At 44.6% G+C, this 15,405-nt stretch overlaps 1 protein-coding gene across 1 annotated transcript; it reads right to left on the reverse strand.

Annotated features, from left to right (window-relative positions):
- Nucleotides 1-6,421: 6,421 nt before the first annotated feature.
- On the reverse strand, nucleotides 6,422-13,447 carry OTOL1 (otolin 1). Its single transcript, XM_033069143.1, has 6 exons — nucleotides 13,393-13,447; nucleotides 11,832-11,902; nucleotides 9,741-10,040; nucleotides 8,294-8,374; nucleotides 7,446-7,517; nucleotides 6,422-7,299 (listed from the first exon to the last, which is right to left on the reverse strand). The coding sequence occupies exons 3-6, from the start codon at nucleotides 10,030-10,032 to the stop codon at nucleotides 6,422-6,424; spliced, it is 1,323 nt and encodes a 440-aa protein (XP_032925034.1). The 5' UTR covers nucleotides 10,033-10,040; nucleotides 11,832-11,902; nucleotides 13,393-13,447.
- Nucleotides 13,448-15,405: the final 1,958 nt, after the last annotated feature.

Genomic DNA, 15,405 nt, shown 5'->3' on the forward strand with positions numbered 1-15,405 from the left:
CCACCCAGTCCTCACTGCCCAGCCTGCCTGTCCCATCTTCCAGGGGATTTTGGAAGCAGGATTGGAAATCTGAGCTTCACCACCAGTTCAGGTTTGGCACAGGAGGGATTCCTGCTCCCTTCCCTCCCACCTGCACACAGCAGGAATTCTCTTTGAGGAGCTTCAAACACCTGAATATTGTGACTTTCTGCAGAGTTTTTGCAGCATTTTTGTGCCCACAGTTGGATCTGGAATATCCAACCCATCCCTCAACACCACAGTTCCAAAGGTTTATTGCTCTGGCTGATCCCATAAAAATTTTTATTCCAACTTCCCCTCACAAAGTTCAACTTTATTTCTATATTTTGTCATGGGAGGAGAGTTTATAAATAAATTCTTCATGAACCAAACTTGCCAATCTACCAGCAAATCCTTGCAGCTTTTCAGAATTTCCTGGAATTTCTTGACAAATAATTGGAGATGGAGGTTTGGGGGACCCTCATCTGTACAGAAAACTTTCATTTAAAAGCAAAAATTGGATTTTCTGGCGAAAGAAAAGGAGCAGAGAGAGCAGAGCTCATCATAAAGATTCAGCTTTTAAGGATTTAAGTGGCACCAACTCCCTCCCCCCTCAAATCACCTGGATTAAATTCTATCAAACGTCCACCTGAGGGATGAAGAGAACTCTTTATTTATTTTTTATTTTAAATAAACATTATGTTATGCTTGAGTGAAGTATTGGGAGGTAAACCCCCAATTTAGAGCTCTTTGTGGGCCACAATCCAGCCAAAAAATCGAGATTTTACCCATCTACAGTGTTTGCAACAGGTTGTTATTCCTGCAACTTCTCAACTGAGAAACTGCACGAGACACAGAAGGAATTTTAGGTACAGAAATATGTAGGGAATGTGATAAATTTATATATAAATAACAGTTTTATTATTGATATTAATTTGCATATTAATTTGTCCAGAAGAGCTTCCAAAGCTCAGTTTACACCTGAAAAAGAAAATAACTTGAATATGGAATAGAGACCCTCATGGCTGTAAAATGGATTTTTTTTGCCTGACTTGGCAACTACAACAACCCTGCTCTCCCAAATCTCCCATTTTCTCCCAATTTTCCATCCAAAAGTTGCTCCAGAGCAAAGAGAAACTTAGGAAGCACCAGCACCTGCAGAAAAATATCTTTTCCTCCTTCTGCAGGCACTAAAGGGGATCAGGAGCCTCTCACTACAAAACCCACTGGATTTATTGAGTTTTTGGGTTCCAGGAAGCCTCATGAACTTTTTTTTTCTATTTTTAAGGAACACCTCTAATTGTCTACCAGTAATTTGCCAGCCAAAAATCAATGGCAGGCGGAGATAACAGCATTTGGCTGCCTAATGAATTGATTAGTCTCACAAATCAGGGAGAAGACCAAGCTTATGTTGCATTTTCAGCTTCTCTAATTTTCGACATGTGGAGGCACCAAAAATGTGGGAATTTTATGTTTGGATTTATTTTATCACAAGCTTTGTATTAAAACCAGCAAAGAGAGTTCCCCCCACGTGGTCACTGACTTTTTGGGATTATTGGAGTTGGGGAATAATTCACATTTTCCAAACTGAGGTTTGTGCTCTCTGCATCCAGAACCCTCACTGTGGACACAGATCCTCGGTGATAAAATAACATTTAAATCAAAATAAACACACAGAGAGCCCCCAATAAACATGAGGACCCCACTGTGGGCTCCAGCTTGGCTTTTCCAAGGCATAAAATCCCAAATGGACCTTCCCTAGGTGGAGGGGACAGGCTGGGAGTGTCCCCCCATCCCAAAATTCACAAATCCAGCTCCTCCGGGAAATCCCAATCCATCCATGGAAAATCCAAATCCTGTGCCCAGGACCCTGACAGCAGCTGTCCTCTTGATTTTCCCAAGGAATTTGGTGTCCCATCGCGGATTTCCCGATTTTTGGTCGGTCCGCAGCGCCACATCGCCATCTGCTGTCCCCGCAGCATCCCCAAAATCCGCCCGGAGCGCATCCCAGCCCGAGCTGCTCCCAGTCCAACAGGTCTGAAGGCTTTAATTTAGTTAATTAATGAGTTTAGACCTGCAAGAGAGGAGAGGGCCACCAAAGCTGCTCCATCACTTCCCTGAAATCCCAGGAAGGGTTTGGGAAGGACAGGGAGGGGTCACACAGCAGAATCCACATGGGGAAATTAATTTATCACCAATTAATTTATCACCAGAGCTGGGTGATGAGATATAAAACTAAACCTTAAAAACATCTTCATGCTATTCCTCCCTTCTTCCCGGGCTGTCATTCCCAACACAGGGAACAGGGAATGGGGGCTGCACTCAGCTCATCCCGGGTGTGCTGGGCTGGGGAGAGGAATGCTCACTCCTCCTCACACAGACATGATCCAGGGAAAACTTCCTGTGGGATCACACAGGGCTGATCCAGGGGGAATTATCCCATGGGATCACACAGAGATGATCCAGGGAAAACTTCACACAGAGATGATCCAGGGTGAATTATCCCATGGGATCACACAGAGCTGATCCAGCAGGAATTATCCCATGGGATCACATAGAGCTGATCCAGGGTGAATTATCCCGTGGGATCACATAGAGCTGATCCAGGGTGAATTATCCCGTGGGATCACACAGAGCTGATCCAGCAGGAATTATCCCATGGGGTACACAGAGCTGATGCAGCAGAAATTATCCCGTGGGATCACACAGAGCTGATCCAGCAGGAATTATCCCATGGGATCACACAGAGCTGATCCAGCAGGAATTATCCCACAGGATCACATAGAGCTGGTCCAGGGGAATTTCCCCATGGGATCACACAGAGCTGGTCCAGCAGGAATTATCCCACAGGATCACATAGAGCTGATCCAGGGGAATTTCCCCATGGGATCACACAGAGCTGGTCCAGTAGGAATTATCCCAAGGGATCACACAGAGCTGTGCTCTCCCATGGACTGGATTCCAAAGGGGATCTCAGCTTCTGCCCCTCCATCTGCACCAACTTCAGCTCCCACAAATTCACACTCCTCAAAATTCCTAAAACCTTTATCCCAGGCACTCAGCCTTGTCAGGTCCATCCTGCATCCAGGGGCATTGGCTCCATGGGGCACAAGGGAAGAAGCCCCTGTAGCTCCCCCCCAGTCCCGAATGGACACAGCTGGATGCAGAGTCACAAAATACACCCAGGAATCAATCCTGGCACATCAGCTGAGCTGTGCACGGCTGCACCACTGCTCAAACTGCTTTTTCTACTCCAGCATTCAGTCCCTGCACAATAAATCACAGCCCTGCAGCTCATAACATCTTGTTTTATCAGCCACACACCCAACACGAGTTTTTAACTGGCTCCTGGCATGCCACAGAGAGTTCTGTGCAGCAGATTCACCCTTGCAGGAATTCACCATTCCTGCAGCCTCCTCCTTCTGCAAACACCCTCCCCAGCCTGTGATCCTGCACAGTTTTTCCTGAAAAACCTGCAGAGAATCCAGCAAACACAGGTTTAAGGTGGGATGAAGCCAGCCTGAACCTGGGTCTTCATGATGGTGGGATTTTAGAAGAATTTTTTTTTTCACACAAAGTTGTCTGGACATGGAAAGTGAAAAAAAAAAAATTAAAAATTTAAAGATTTTTTAAAAGTCAATCAAACCAAGGGATTCTTTCCTCAGGAGCCTGGGACACCGACAGGAGCATGGGGAAAACAGAGCATGAGCTGTCCTTGCTAACCTGCAGCCTGCTCCATGGACATTAATCCTCTCTGCAGCTCCCAGCACCAGCTCAGGAGGGAGCAAACAGATGGACAATGACTTATCATTGGAGAGACTTGGATCAGCAACTCAGAGATTCAGATTTCTACAGGAAAAGCAAGTTAGTCATCCAAACAAATAGATGTGCCCTGGGGAGATGAAAAATCTGGAGAGCGAAGGAGCAAAAATAAAACCTTAAGAAAAATAAAGGCTGTGAGTTTGCAGAGGGGAGAAATAAAGTGAGTATGAGGAGAAAAGAGCCACACAAAGCACAGACAACTCTACTAAATGCTCTTTTTTTTCTTTTTCTTTTCTTTTTTTTTTTTTTTTTTTTTTTTTTTTTTTTTTTTTTTTTTTTGGTGGGGTTGCATTTATAACACAAGGAAATAAAGACTGATCTTAAAGCACTGAGTGAATTTGTCTCTGCAACATCTGGGGTCATATATTTGTGTTTTCCCCAATATTTTAATATTTCCTGGCACCAAATGCTGCAGAGGAAAACTGAGGCTGCCGACTCCCAGCAGTTGGCTGGGACAGGATATTCAGGATATATTCCAGTTCAGGATTTGGATTTAAATGGTTGTGGGTGGGAGCTCACAGAGCAGCATCTCCAAGGTACCAAAGAGCTTTCCTGAAGCAATTCCTCCAAAACATTCCAGAGGGAGCAGCGCTGCCAAGGCAAGGATGGCGTGGGTGAGCTCATCACCCCACTTTGGGGACTTTTGGGGGACATTCCAGGTGACACAGAGCAGGAACAGCCCGGGCACAGCAGGGGCAGCTCCTGATCCCACTGCTTCCCACCTGGCCAGGATCCTCTGCCAGCTCCAGGGATGCAAATCCCAGCGAGCAGGAGGCTCCTGCAGCACCACTGTTGGTGTAGAAACATCATCACAGGGTGAGGATCTGCAGGGCTTTTATTGCAGAGCTCTGGGAATCAGGGGCACAAACCCAAACCTGACTCCACATGGATTCCAGAGGGACAGGTTTTTATACCCTTTTGTTATGTAACTATAGAATAATTATTAAACCCATATTGTTCTATTGTACACATTGATCTTATCCAAGCAGGGATTCTTGTGATTTCCATCAGCTCCCCAAACATCCTTTCTCATGGTTCTTGTCACCATTGCATTGCTTCTCATTATTCTTATTATGATTAAACAATAATATATTCAATTTATCAAACAATAATCACATTTAACAATCATATTATTTATCACATGATGATTACTCAGGTGCAGTTTCACATGATCCAATAAAGACAAAGCTCAACATTCGTTCCCAGGCCTGGTTCCCTTTCCCAGCCCTACCAGCCCCAAACTTTCTTTCCACCCCTGAATCTGTTGTAGACAATTCCCACGATTTTAGAAACATTTTTAACCCTGTGCTATCACCAGGACACCAGGATGAAGGGATGAGGTGCTGCTGGGATTCACCCTCCAGAGGGAAAACGAGGAAAAAAAGAGGCACAGGGAACAAAATTGGCTTTGAAGGTGGGAGATTGGGGTTAGGGAGGAAAGCTCCATAAACACCAAGACAAATAATTTGGGTTCAAAGCCTTTGTGATGCTGCTGAGCAGCTCCTGCTGGATAAAACTTGTTAGAATATTTTCTCTTCAGTGAGGAAGGCAGTTGGGAGCTGTGGAAAGGAAGGATGAAACTACAGGAGATCTTGGGAATGGGAAGAAAGAGAAATAAGCTGCACATATTTCCTTCTTCCTTCTAAGTCCTTCATAAGCTTTTTGGTAGCAAATCAAAGTTCTTGTTAAATTTGACATTTGTTAAATGTTTCCTTGTAAATCACACCTTTTGAAAATCGATGTTAGGAAAATTTAGATAATGGTGAAAATTTCCAATGTTTTTTCTGGGACCAGTTATAATAGTTGGGGTGATTGTTTTGCCCCCTCTCATAAAAATGGACTGGATTAAGCTTGGATTAAGGTTTTCTGGTCAAATGGTCTCTGTGAGGCTTCTTAAAACATCCCCACAAATCCTCTGAGCCATCACAACACCTCGAGGGAGCTCCAAAGTCTGTTCTTGTCTCCTGCTCCTCCAGCAGCCCAAGGATGATCCCACAGCATCAGAGGTTCAGAAATTGGGGGTCTGAGTGGACCAATAAAATAAAATATTCATCTCTCAGCTACTTTGAAAGTTTCAGATTTATTTTTTGTTTAAGGAAGGCTTTTTACACTGATCTAATATTCTTTTAGACAAATTCTTCCATAATTTATGACCAAGACTAAAGCACTAATTAATACTGATTCAAGGATAAAGAGAGATAAATTCAAATTGTTCCAGGTGATTTCAAGGAACCTACTGCTCACGTTGCCATCTGGCTGAGCTCTATAAATCAAACCCTGGCATTTTTACCAGAATTAGAGGTGATCAGGACTGATTCCTAGAGGGAGTTTGGACCATGCAAGGACTGCAGGGGCTGGGGAGGAGTTCCATTCCATGGTTTGAATATTCTATTTGAATTTTCTATTTGAACATTCTAATTCCAACCTGTGCTCTCTCCCCATGCTGGTTCTGTTGGTGCTCTGACAAAGGATGTGTGACTTCAACTAATGCACTCCTTGCAAATTTAAATTTTGTTAAAACATCACGAAAATAACAACTAAACCAAGGTGCTGCCCTTTTCTCCTCAAAGACCTTCCTCAGGGTCACCTTCCCACCCTAAACTCAGAGAAGCACCTCGAACCCATCAGGGTACAGCAGGAACCCCGTGAAGACGCTGTCGTCCTCGGCGCCGGCGTAGAGCCCGTTCCAGTCCTTCCCAACCTCCAGCCACACTTGGTCACCCACTCTGAGCTTGAGGATGGTCAGGAAGGAGGCCTGGTCGATGTCCTGGCCGTAGAGGGTGTCCCTGGCCTTGGCCACCCTCCTGCTGCTGGCCACCAGGCTGAGGCGCGCGGGCCGGCCGCGCACGGTGACGTGGTAGGAGAAGACGTAGGCGCCGGCCACGCTGCAGTTGAACTTGCCCGTGGCGGGGTCGTAGTCACGGCGCTCATTGTACCACACGCGGTCGAACCTGATGGGCACGTTGGGAGGGGGGAAAGGCCGCGACAGCCCCGCGCTGAAGGCCGAGCGCGGCGCTCTGGGCCTGTCCCCACAGGCGCCCTTGGGCCCGCGCGTTCCTTTCCTGCCCGGGGCGCCCCGGCCGCCCTTGGGGCCCGGCTCGCCCTTAGGCCCCGCCGTGCCCAGGTCCCCTTTGTCCCCCTTCTGGCCCTGCTCGCCCTTGTCTCCCTGCTTGCCCGCCGCCCCCCGGATGCCCTCGGTGCCCGTGTCGCCTTTGCTGCCCTTCTCCCCCTTGGTGCCGCCCTCCCCTCTGTCCCCCTTGGCCCCTCTGCCCCCCGGCTCCCCACAGTATCCCTTGTCCCCCGTGTCCCCCTTTTCTCCCTTGTCCCCCTGCTCTCCGCCCACTCCTGGCTCTCCAGGGTCCCCCCTGTCCCCTTTGTCCCCTTTGGTGCCGTTGTCACAGGTGTCCCCTTTAGCCCCCTTTTGTCCCTTCAGGCCAGGGAAGCCGTAGTTGCCCTTGTTGCCTTTGGCTCCAGCTTCACCTGGTGGGGAAAAAGAGGATTAAAACCAACAAAACTGGATTGCTCTGGAGATGGAAGGACCACCCAAAGGGGTTGCTCCTTCCATGTAGTTGTAAAACCCAGAGCAGAGGGCAAGGTCAGAGCAGTCCTGGGTTTTCCAGACCTACCTTGCAGCCCAGGTTTCCCTGGATAACCGGGGCTTCCGCTCGCTCCTCGCTCCCCTTGCTCCCCTTTTCCTCCTAGGACATTCCCACACGAATTCATCAATTAATTAATTAATGGTGCTGGTGTGTGCAGCACAGCAAACACCACACCCTGCTGGGACCACCTGCACCTTTATTCATTAATAAAAATCCTGAGCAATGTGTGGTTTGAGGAAACACCTCAGGAACCTCAGCCCCACCTCACTCCGGGATTTCTGCCCCTCTGGAGGCAGCTGCTCCTGTTCAATGGAAGATGGAGAAGGTGACAACTCTGGATTCCTCATTCTAGGGTGGCCAGAGACTTTTTCCAGGAGTAGATCACTGCCTGAGGGGCTGCAGTGCCTGAACAGCACCACTTTTGCTGGGGGCCCAGGGATTCTGCAGATCCTGTCAGGATAAAGCTGCCCCACGCCCCAAACGAAGGGCAGGCTTTCCTTTCAGGAATACTTTCAGATTAATGGTTGCTCAGCATCTTCACTGAAGTTCTTTTGTCTGAGATATTGAAATTGAAATGCAGATTTTACAACCTGCACTTTTCCTACTTCTGTCTTAATCCAAAGCAAACTGACCCCAGATTTTGAGCTCCTGCTCAGAACAAGAATTTTTGAGTGAGATCTCTATGAGCAGCTGCTCCTATTCCACCTGAACAAACACTGCCACCACCTGAGTTCCTGTCCCTGCACTGATGCCAACTCAACCTCTCCAAGGCTCAACCCCTAGCAGCAACCTGCTTTTGCTTTGAAAAATATGGTTTTTTAATAATTTTGTGGTATTTTATGAAGACAACAGCGTTTTCCATTAGCCTGGTTTACCTCTTTCTCCTTTAAAGCCTTTTGGACCTTGAGGGCCAGGAGGTCCTGGCAGCCCAGCATCGCCCTTCTCCCCCTTGGGACCTGTAAAATCAACAAAATCATCTCAGTAACTTCAAGGTTTAACTTCTAAAAAGCATTTTCACCAATAGCTGAGCAATGTGGAATTGAGGAGTGGATATGAGGTGATTCCATCACCCTGGGAAGAGCTGCTTGTTTTATTTGACATCATCAAATCTCACAGCTTTGCATTTCACTCTGGGCCCTGGTTAAAGACTTTGTAAAACCAACTTTGAGCTGCCTCACTGCCACAGGAGCTCAGGGGTTCATAAAAGATAGAAATTAATCTGTCTTTAATATCTGAGCACATCCCACAGCTTTGGAATTGTCCCAGCCGTTCCCAAGCCATGGGCAGTGAAAATCCCTGGAGTGCATTGGATTAAAGGAGAATTATTTAATGATTTTCCTACTTTCCCTCAGATGAATAGTTCCCATTCCCAATATTAATGCTATTAAAGTGAATTTTTGCAGACTAATGCACTATTTATTAGAGCTGGAGCAGAATTAGGTGCTCTGTGGGTGTGTATTTTAGCAGTGGAAAGAAGACACAAAGTGCATTTTATTAACTATTTAGGTCCTTTGTAGAGAGCTGCTTCTTGTGCTTTATTTATTTATTTATTTTTAAAATTGAACCCAAATTATATATATTTTTTTATTTTATTTTATTTTCCTCTTTTGCAATGGGAAAAAAAAAAGAAAAAAATGAAGAAACATTCAGTAAAGATGCAAAAGGCATGGCTGAAGTGGAATTAAATGTGGAATCAAATGTGGAATGTGGAATAAAAGCTGTGAATCCAAGGGGATCAGGGCAGGGACAGGGAGCTGGGGAAAGAATCCTTTGCCCAAAAGGAATGGGGGTCTCCGTTTTAGAAAATGAAAATATGAACAAGAACATTGATTAAAAAAATTTTTTTTGCCTTTAAACAACTTGCCCTTAAAAGTAATACCCATAAATTCAGCATAGTCCACAACCACAGCTCTGGGAAGGCTGTGAAGATGAGAAAAGTTTCACAAGTTTGCAGATTTTCCCAGGCAGATGCAAATCATGAAAGTAAAGACACAAGACAACTTGATTAGTTTCTTTTAAAAATCCCTATAGCCAAAAAAAACAATACGAAACAAAACAAACAAAACCAAACTTCTCTCTCTAAAGTAAACAAAATTATTATTTAAGTAAAAGATTGACTAAAGTGTCTCTGCATGTTGTTGTTAGAAAATGTAGGAAATAAGGGGAGAAGGAAGCAATCTACAAATCTTATTCTGAATTTCCTATCTAAAAAAAAAAAAAATAATAAAATAAAATAAAATAAAATAAAATAAAATAAAATAAAATAAAATAAAATAAAATGAGCAAATCCAAACTAAAGCAGAGCAGAGGGGCTGAGCACACCTGGGGGTCCCTGTGGCCCTGGCCAGCCCCGGGGTCCCGCCAGGGGCGGGCAGCACTCGCAGCAGTTGAAGAAGAGCTCGGCCGAGTCCAGCGTGGAATTCTCCGAGGGGAAAGGCGTAGGGACCCCGGCTGCTGGCTCTGGGATTTTCCCTGGGACAGCCTGGGGAGCAGCTGCTGCCTGGGAAGGTTTGGGTTTGGTGTAGAGCACAGCTGGGGTGACCTTCAGGGCAGCGTGCGTGGGGACAACGGCGAGCAGCAGCAGCAGCGGGGTGAGAGCCAGGCAGCTCCACATGGCAGCAGCTGTGGGAACACAGGGACAGACAAAACCCCTGCACTGCCTCCCCTGGCTCTTCCCTACAGCCAGACAGCAATGGGAGTGGGGCTCTGCTTTCCCAGAGGAGTCGTGGCTGCCCCATCCTGGGAAAGGCTCGAGGTTGGGTTGAAGGGAACTTAAATCCCATCCTGCTCCGTCCCTGGACCTCAAATCCCATCCCATTCTATCCCTGGGTCTTAAATCCCATCCCTGCATCTTAAATCCCATCCTGCTCCATCCCTGGACCTCAAATCCCATCCTGCTCCATCCCTGGACCTCAAATCCCATCCTGCTCCATCCCCGGACCTCAAATCCCATCCTGCTCCATTCCTGCATCTTAAATCCCATCCCTGCATCTTAAATCCCATCTCATTCCAACCCTGGATATTAAATCCCATCCCTGGATCTCAAATCCCATCCCTGGATCTCAAATCCCATCCCTGGACCCCAAATCCCCTCCCACTCCATCTCTGGACCTTAAATCCCATCCCATTCTATCCCTGGACCTTAAATCCCATCCCTGGACATTAAATTCCATCCCTGGATCTCAAATCCCATCCCATTCCATCCCTGGACATTAAATTCCATCCCATTCCATCCCTGGATCTCAAATCCCATCCCATTTTATCCCTGGACCTCAAATCCCATCCCACTCCATCCCTGAACCTCAAATCCCATCCCATTCCATCCCTGGGACACCTCCCACCATCCCAGGCTGCACCAATCCCAATGTCCAGCCTGGCCTTGGACACTTCCAGGGATGCAGGTGCAGCCACAGTTCCTTTGGGAATCCCATCCCAGCCCCTGCCCATTCCCAGGGAGGAATTCCTTCCCAAAATCCCACCCATCCCTGCCCTTGTTCATGTCCAGGCCATTCCCATTTTCCTATCACTCCATGCCCTTGGGGAAAAGTTTCTCTCCAACTCCCTTGTAACCCCCCTTTAGGTCCTGGAAGGACATGGAGAGAATTCCATTATGATTACACACAATAAAAACCTTTTATCTACAAGAATAAATGGGAAAAAATGAAACATCAATTTTTTCAAACAGCTACTTTGGAATCAAATGTCAAATACACCAAAATTTTTTCCTTTGCTTCTCCCTGATTTTCTGGATTTTTTTTTTTTTTTTAGTGCAAACTTTCACATCTGTTCTTTTTATTTTGAAAGTGTTGATTCAGCTGGCCCAGGAAGAAAGGACAAAGGCAGAAGGCCCCAGGTTTTCCTATAGCCAGGTGATGCCTCTCAGGTGACTGCTCACAAAAAGCACCTTTGTTCCTTTTTTAAAGCAGGGTCCCCCCTGGAAATGCAAATGGAACAGAGTCCCTTTCTTGCTGGAGCTGAAACCCAACCTTCCTCAGCATTCCAAAGCTGCAGGAGAGACCCCCCCAGCCCAGAGAGCAAAAGGAGATCCAGCTCCAAACCAGGCATTTGGGGGCTGCATTGGAACCTTCCCATCTTTAACAATTCTGCTTTAGAGGAGAGTGGACTTTTAATTTTTTAAAATATTTTTTAAATTTTTTTAAATTTTTTTTTTTTTTTTTTATTATTTCTCACCATTTTCAAACAAAACAGAATCATTTCATGGAAAATTGATTCCCCACATAAAACCCCCAGTGGTCACTGGTGCCCACGGGGACCATCCAATCCATAAGGATAAATTATCCCTTCTCCATGAGTGTTTAATTAGAATTAATTAGAATCTGGGACTCCATGCTCAGATTATTTATTTTTTTTTTGTCCAAGGCTGTGATTTTTTTTTTTCCCTGCCAGCCTTACCATGAAGAGTTTTCCTGGGAAGTTGGTGTGGAGGGAGATGCTCAGCACCAGGGAGCAGCCAGAGCCTGCAGCTGCAGCCACGGAGAAAAAGGAGAAAAAAAGGAGAAAAGGAGAGAAAAAAAGGAGAAAAAAAAAAAAAAAAAAAAAAAGGGGGGAAAAAAAAGGAGAAAAAATAAGTTTAAAAGGAGAAAAAAAGGAAAAAAGGAGGAAAAAAGGGATTTAAAAAGGAGAAAAAAGGAGGAAAAAAGGGAGAAAAAAAAGGAGAAACAAGGAGAAAAAAATGAGAAAAAATAAGTTAAAAAGGAGAAAAAAGGGGGGAAAAGGAGAAAAAAAGAGGGGAAAAAAAGATAAAAAGGAGAAAAATGAGAAAAAAAGGAGAAAAAAATGAGTAAAATAGGAGGAAAAGGAGAAAAAAGGAGGAAAAAAGGAGAAAAAAGGAGAAAAATAAGTTTTAAAAGGAGGGGGGGAAAAGGACAAAAAGAGAGAAAAAAGAGAAAATAAAAGGGAAAAAAGGAGGAGGAAAAAAGGAGAAAAAAGGAGGATAAAAGAAGAAAAAAAAAAGGATCATCTCCTGCCTGGAAAGAGGGAAAAAAACCCCAAATTCTCCTTTTGAACAAAATTATCACACAGGAGCGTCCTGTAACAGCTGGAGATAAGTCAATAAACTCATTTTTTACACACAACCCCCCAGAGATTTTAGGGATTTGACAATTTTATGGGGAAATTCTAAGTCAGTTCTCAAACCCAAACCTTTCCCAAGTTTTCCTGTCACAAACCCCAAACCCCAAACCCAGCCTCTCTCCAGTTCTGCAGATGGATTGCTGTCACACACTGAAAAAACATAATTAATAATTAATAACCAAATTATCCCTCCCCAGCCTGAAAAAATTAAATTCTCAGAGCAATGAATGTCCAAACAGATTTTCATTTTAATGGGCAAGACCCTTTCTATATTAATTATTCTTAAATAATTATTTTAGGAATTTTTTTCCATGCCAGGGGGTTGGAACAAGATCTTTAAGATTTCTTCCAACCCAAACCAGTCTGTGATTTAAATAAATGCACTTAAATAAAACTGAAATTTTGGACTTTTTCATTGCATTAATTCACCACCACTGAATATAAAATCATTCATTGGAATCCCTCCACTAAAATTAAAATTAAAAAGAGGAAGAATTAAACTTTGCTGCAGTGCCACATAATTCATAAAATTAATCTACATTTAATTGGATCTAAATATCTACTAATTATTAATCTATTTCCCATGATAAGATGGAAATAATACATTTGCTCCCTAAAATTCCAGCTGTTCCAGTTCACAACAGGAATTTAACCCCAATCCATCAGTTTTAAATATCAGGGAGATGCCTGAACTTTATCTTATTTAATTATTTCTATTTCTTAGATGTAGGAGGAAAGAAAAACCCCAATCCTTGTGCAATTATACATTGATTTTAGACAGGAATTTTTCTGGAGACAAATCCTATTATCTTTTTTTTTTAATTTAATTTATTTTATTTTATTATATTTATTTTCTATAAATTCTACAACTCTCTCCTACCTTACAAACGCTCCTGCTCCCAGGACGACCCCCCCTCCATGGCACCTGGAAAAAGGAAATCTTATTTTGGGAGAGAATCACTTTTATTTTATCCCAGCTGCTGCCCTGGCCAATGAGAGCCTGCAGGGGAGACGAGGGGGGATTGGCAAAATCTCCTGCAAGGAGAGAGGTGGCACTGGAATTCCAGAAATCAAGCCATGGGATTTGAAGTCCCCTGGAAGAATTGAGGTGACACTGAAATCCCAAAATCAAACCCTGGGACTGGTAAAATTCCCTGCAGGGAGAGAGGTGATGCTGAAATCCCAGAAAATCAAACCCTGGGGCTGGTAAAACTCCCTACAAGGATAGAGGTGACACTGAAATCCCAGAAAATCAAATCCTGGGATTTGAAATCCCCTGGAAGGAGTGAGGTGACACTGAAATCTGAGAAATCAAACCCTTCCTTTAAATCCTGGGATTGGAAAAATCCCTGCAAGGATTGAGGTGATGCTGAAAATCAAACCCTGGGACTGATAAAATTCCCTGTAGGGAGAGAGGTGATGCTGAAATCCCAGAAAATCAAACCCTGGGACTGGTAAAATTCCCTGCAGGGAGAGAGGTGGCACTGAAATTCCAGGAAATTAAACCCTGGGATTTGAAGTTCCTGCAAGGACTGAAGTGACACTGAAATCCCAGAAATCAAATCCTGGGACTATAAAATTCCCTGCAGGGAGCAAAGTGACACTGGAATCCCAGGAAATTAAATCCTGGGATTTGAAGTCCCCTGCAAGGATTGAGGTGACACTGAAATCCCAGAATTAAATCCTGGGACTGATAAAATTCCCTACAGGGGGAGAGGTGACACTGAAATCCCAGAAACCAAACCCTTCCTTTAAATCCTGGGATTGGAAAAATCCCCTGCAAGGATTGAGGTGATGCTGAAATCCCAGAAATCAAACCTTGGGATTGATAAAATTCCCTGCAAGGATTGAGGTGACACTGAAATTCCAGGAAATTAAACCCTGGGATTTGAAGTTCCTGCAAGGACTGAAGTGACACTGAAATCCCAGAAATCAAATCCTGGGACTGATAAAATTCCCTGCAGGGAGCAAAGTGACACTGGAATCCGTGGAAAGCAAACCCTGGGATTTGAAGTCCTCTGGAAGGAAGAAGGTGAAACTGAAATCCCAGAAATCAAACCCTGGGATTGGAAAAATCCCCTGCAAGGATTGAGGTGATGCTGAAATCCCAGAATCAAACCCTGGGACTGGTAAAATCCCCTGCAGGGAGAAAGGTGGCACTGGAATCCCAGAAAATCAAACCCAGGGATTGGTGAAGTCCCCTGGAAGAATTGAGGTGATGCTGAAATCCCAGAAAATCAAATCCTGGGACTGATAAAATTCCCTGCAAGGATTGATGTGACACTGAAATTCCAGGAAATCAAACCCTGGGATTGGTGAAGTCCCCTGGAAGGGAATCCCAGGAAACCAAACCCTTCCCTCAAATCCTGGGATTTAAAGTCCTCTGGAAGGAGCAAGGTGACACTGAAATTCCAGGAAATCAAATCCTGGGATTGGCAAAACTCCCTACAAGGATTGAGTTAACACTGAAATCCCAAAAATCAAATCCTGGGATGCTGTTTGGGGCAGATTTTGGGGATTTGGGGATGCTCCTCTGCCCATCACAGGGTAGCAGACTCAGTGTGAATCTGTCTGGGCAGTGAGGACCCAAAGGAGAAAGGATTTGTCCATTTATTTGTGCAAGGCCCAGGTTTTCCTCTGTATTTAAAATTATTTGGCATCACAATCCCCACCCTGAGCTGGGAGTGTGGAAAAGGGTAAAAGAAAAATAAAAATACTCTATGGGATCATGAGAGCAACACTTGTTAAATTCCCTTTACTAAGAGCAAATTTGGATGGTAATTCCCATTTTTTCCCCTAAATGATCAAATTGTGAATTAAATGCTTGACAGAAATAAAACCTGGAAACGAATGAGAAAATAATCTTTGGGTTTTGTTCTATTTTCAACTTAAA

The sequence above is a fragment of the Catharus ustulatus genome, chromosome 10 (genome assembly GCF_009819885.2).
Source record: "Catharus ustulatus isolate bCatUst1 chromosome 10, bCatUst1.pri.v2, whole genome shotgun sequence".
NCBI classification, from domain to species: domain Eukaryota; kingdom Metazoa; phylum Chordata; class Aves; order Passeriformes; family Turdidae; genus Catharus; species Catharus ustulatus.

What these genes read in the sequence shown, in the direction of transcription:
- OTOL1 (XM_033069143.1), bottom strand. Translation starts at nt 10,032, where the DNA reads ATGTGGAGCTGCCTGGCTCTCACCCCGCTGCTGCTGCTGCTCGCCGTT. An exon ending in AGGGCCACAGGGACCCCCAG is followed by an intron (nt 8,375 to 9,740) that starts GTGTGCTCAGCC and finishes TTGATTTTACAG; the next exon opens with GTCCCAAGGGGGAGAAGGGC. An exon ending in AGGGAAACCTGGGCTGCAAG is followed by an intron (nt 7,300 to 7,445) that starts GTAGGTCTGGAA and finishes TTTCCCCACCAG; the next exon opens with GTGAAGCTGGAGCCAAAGGC.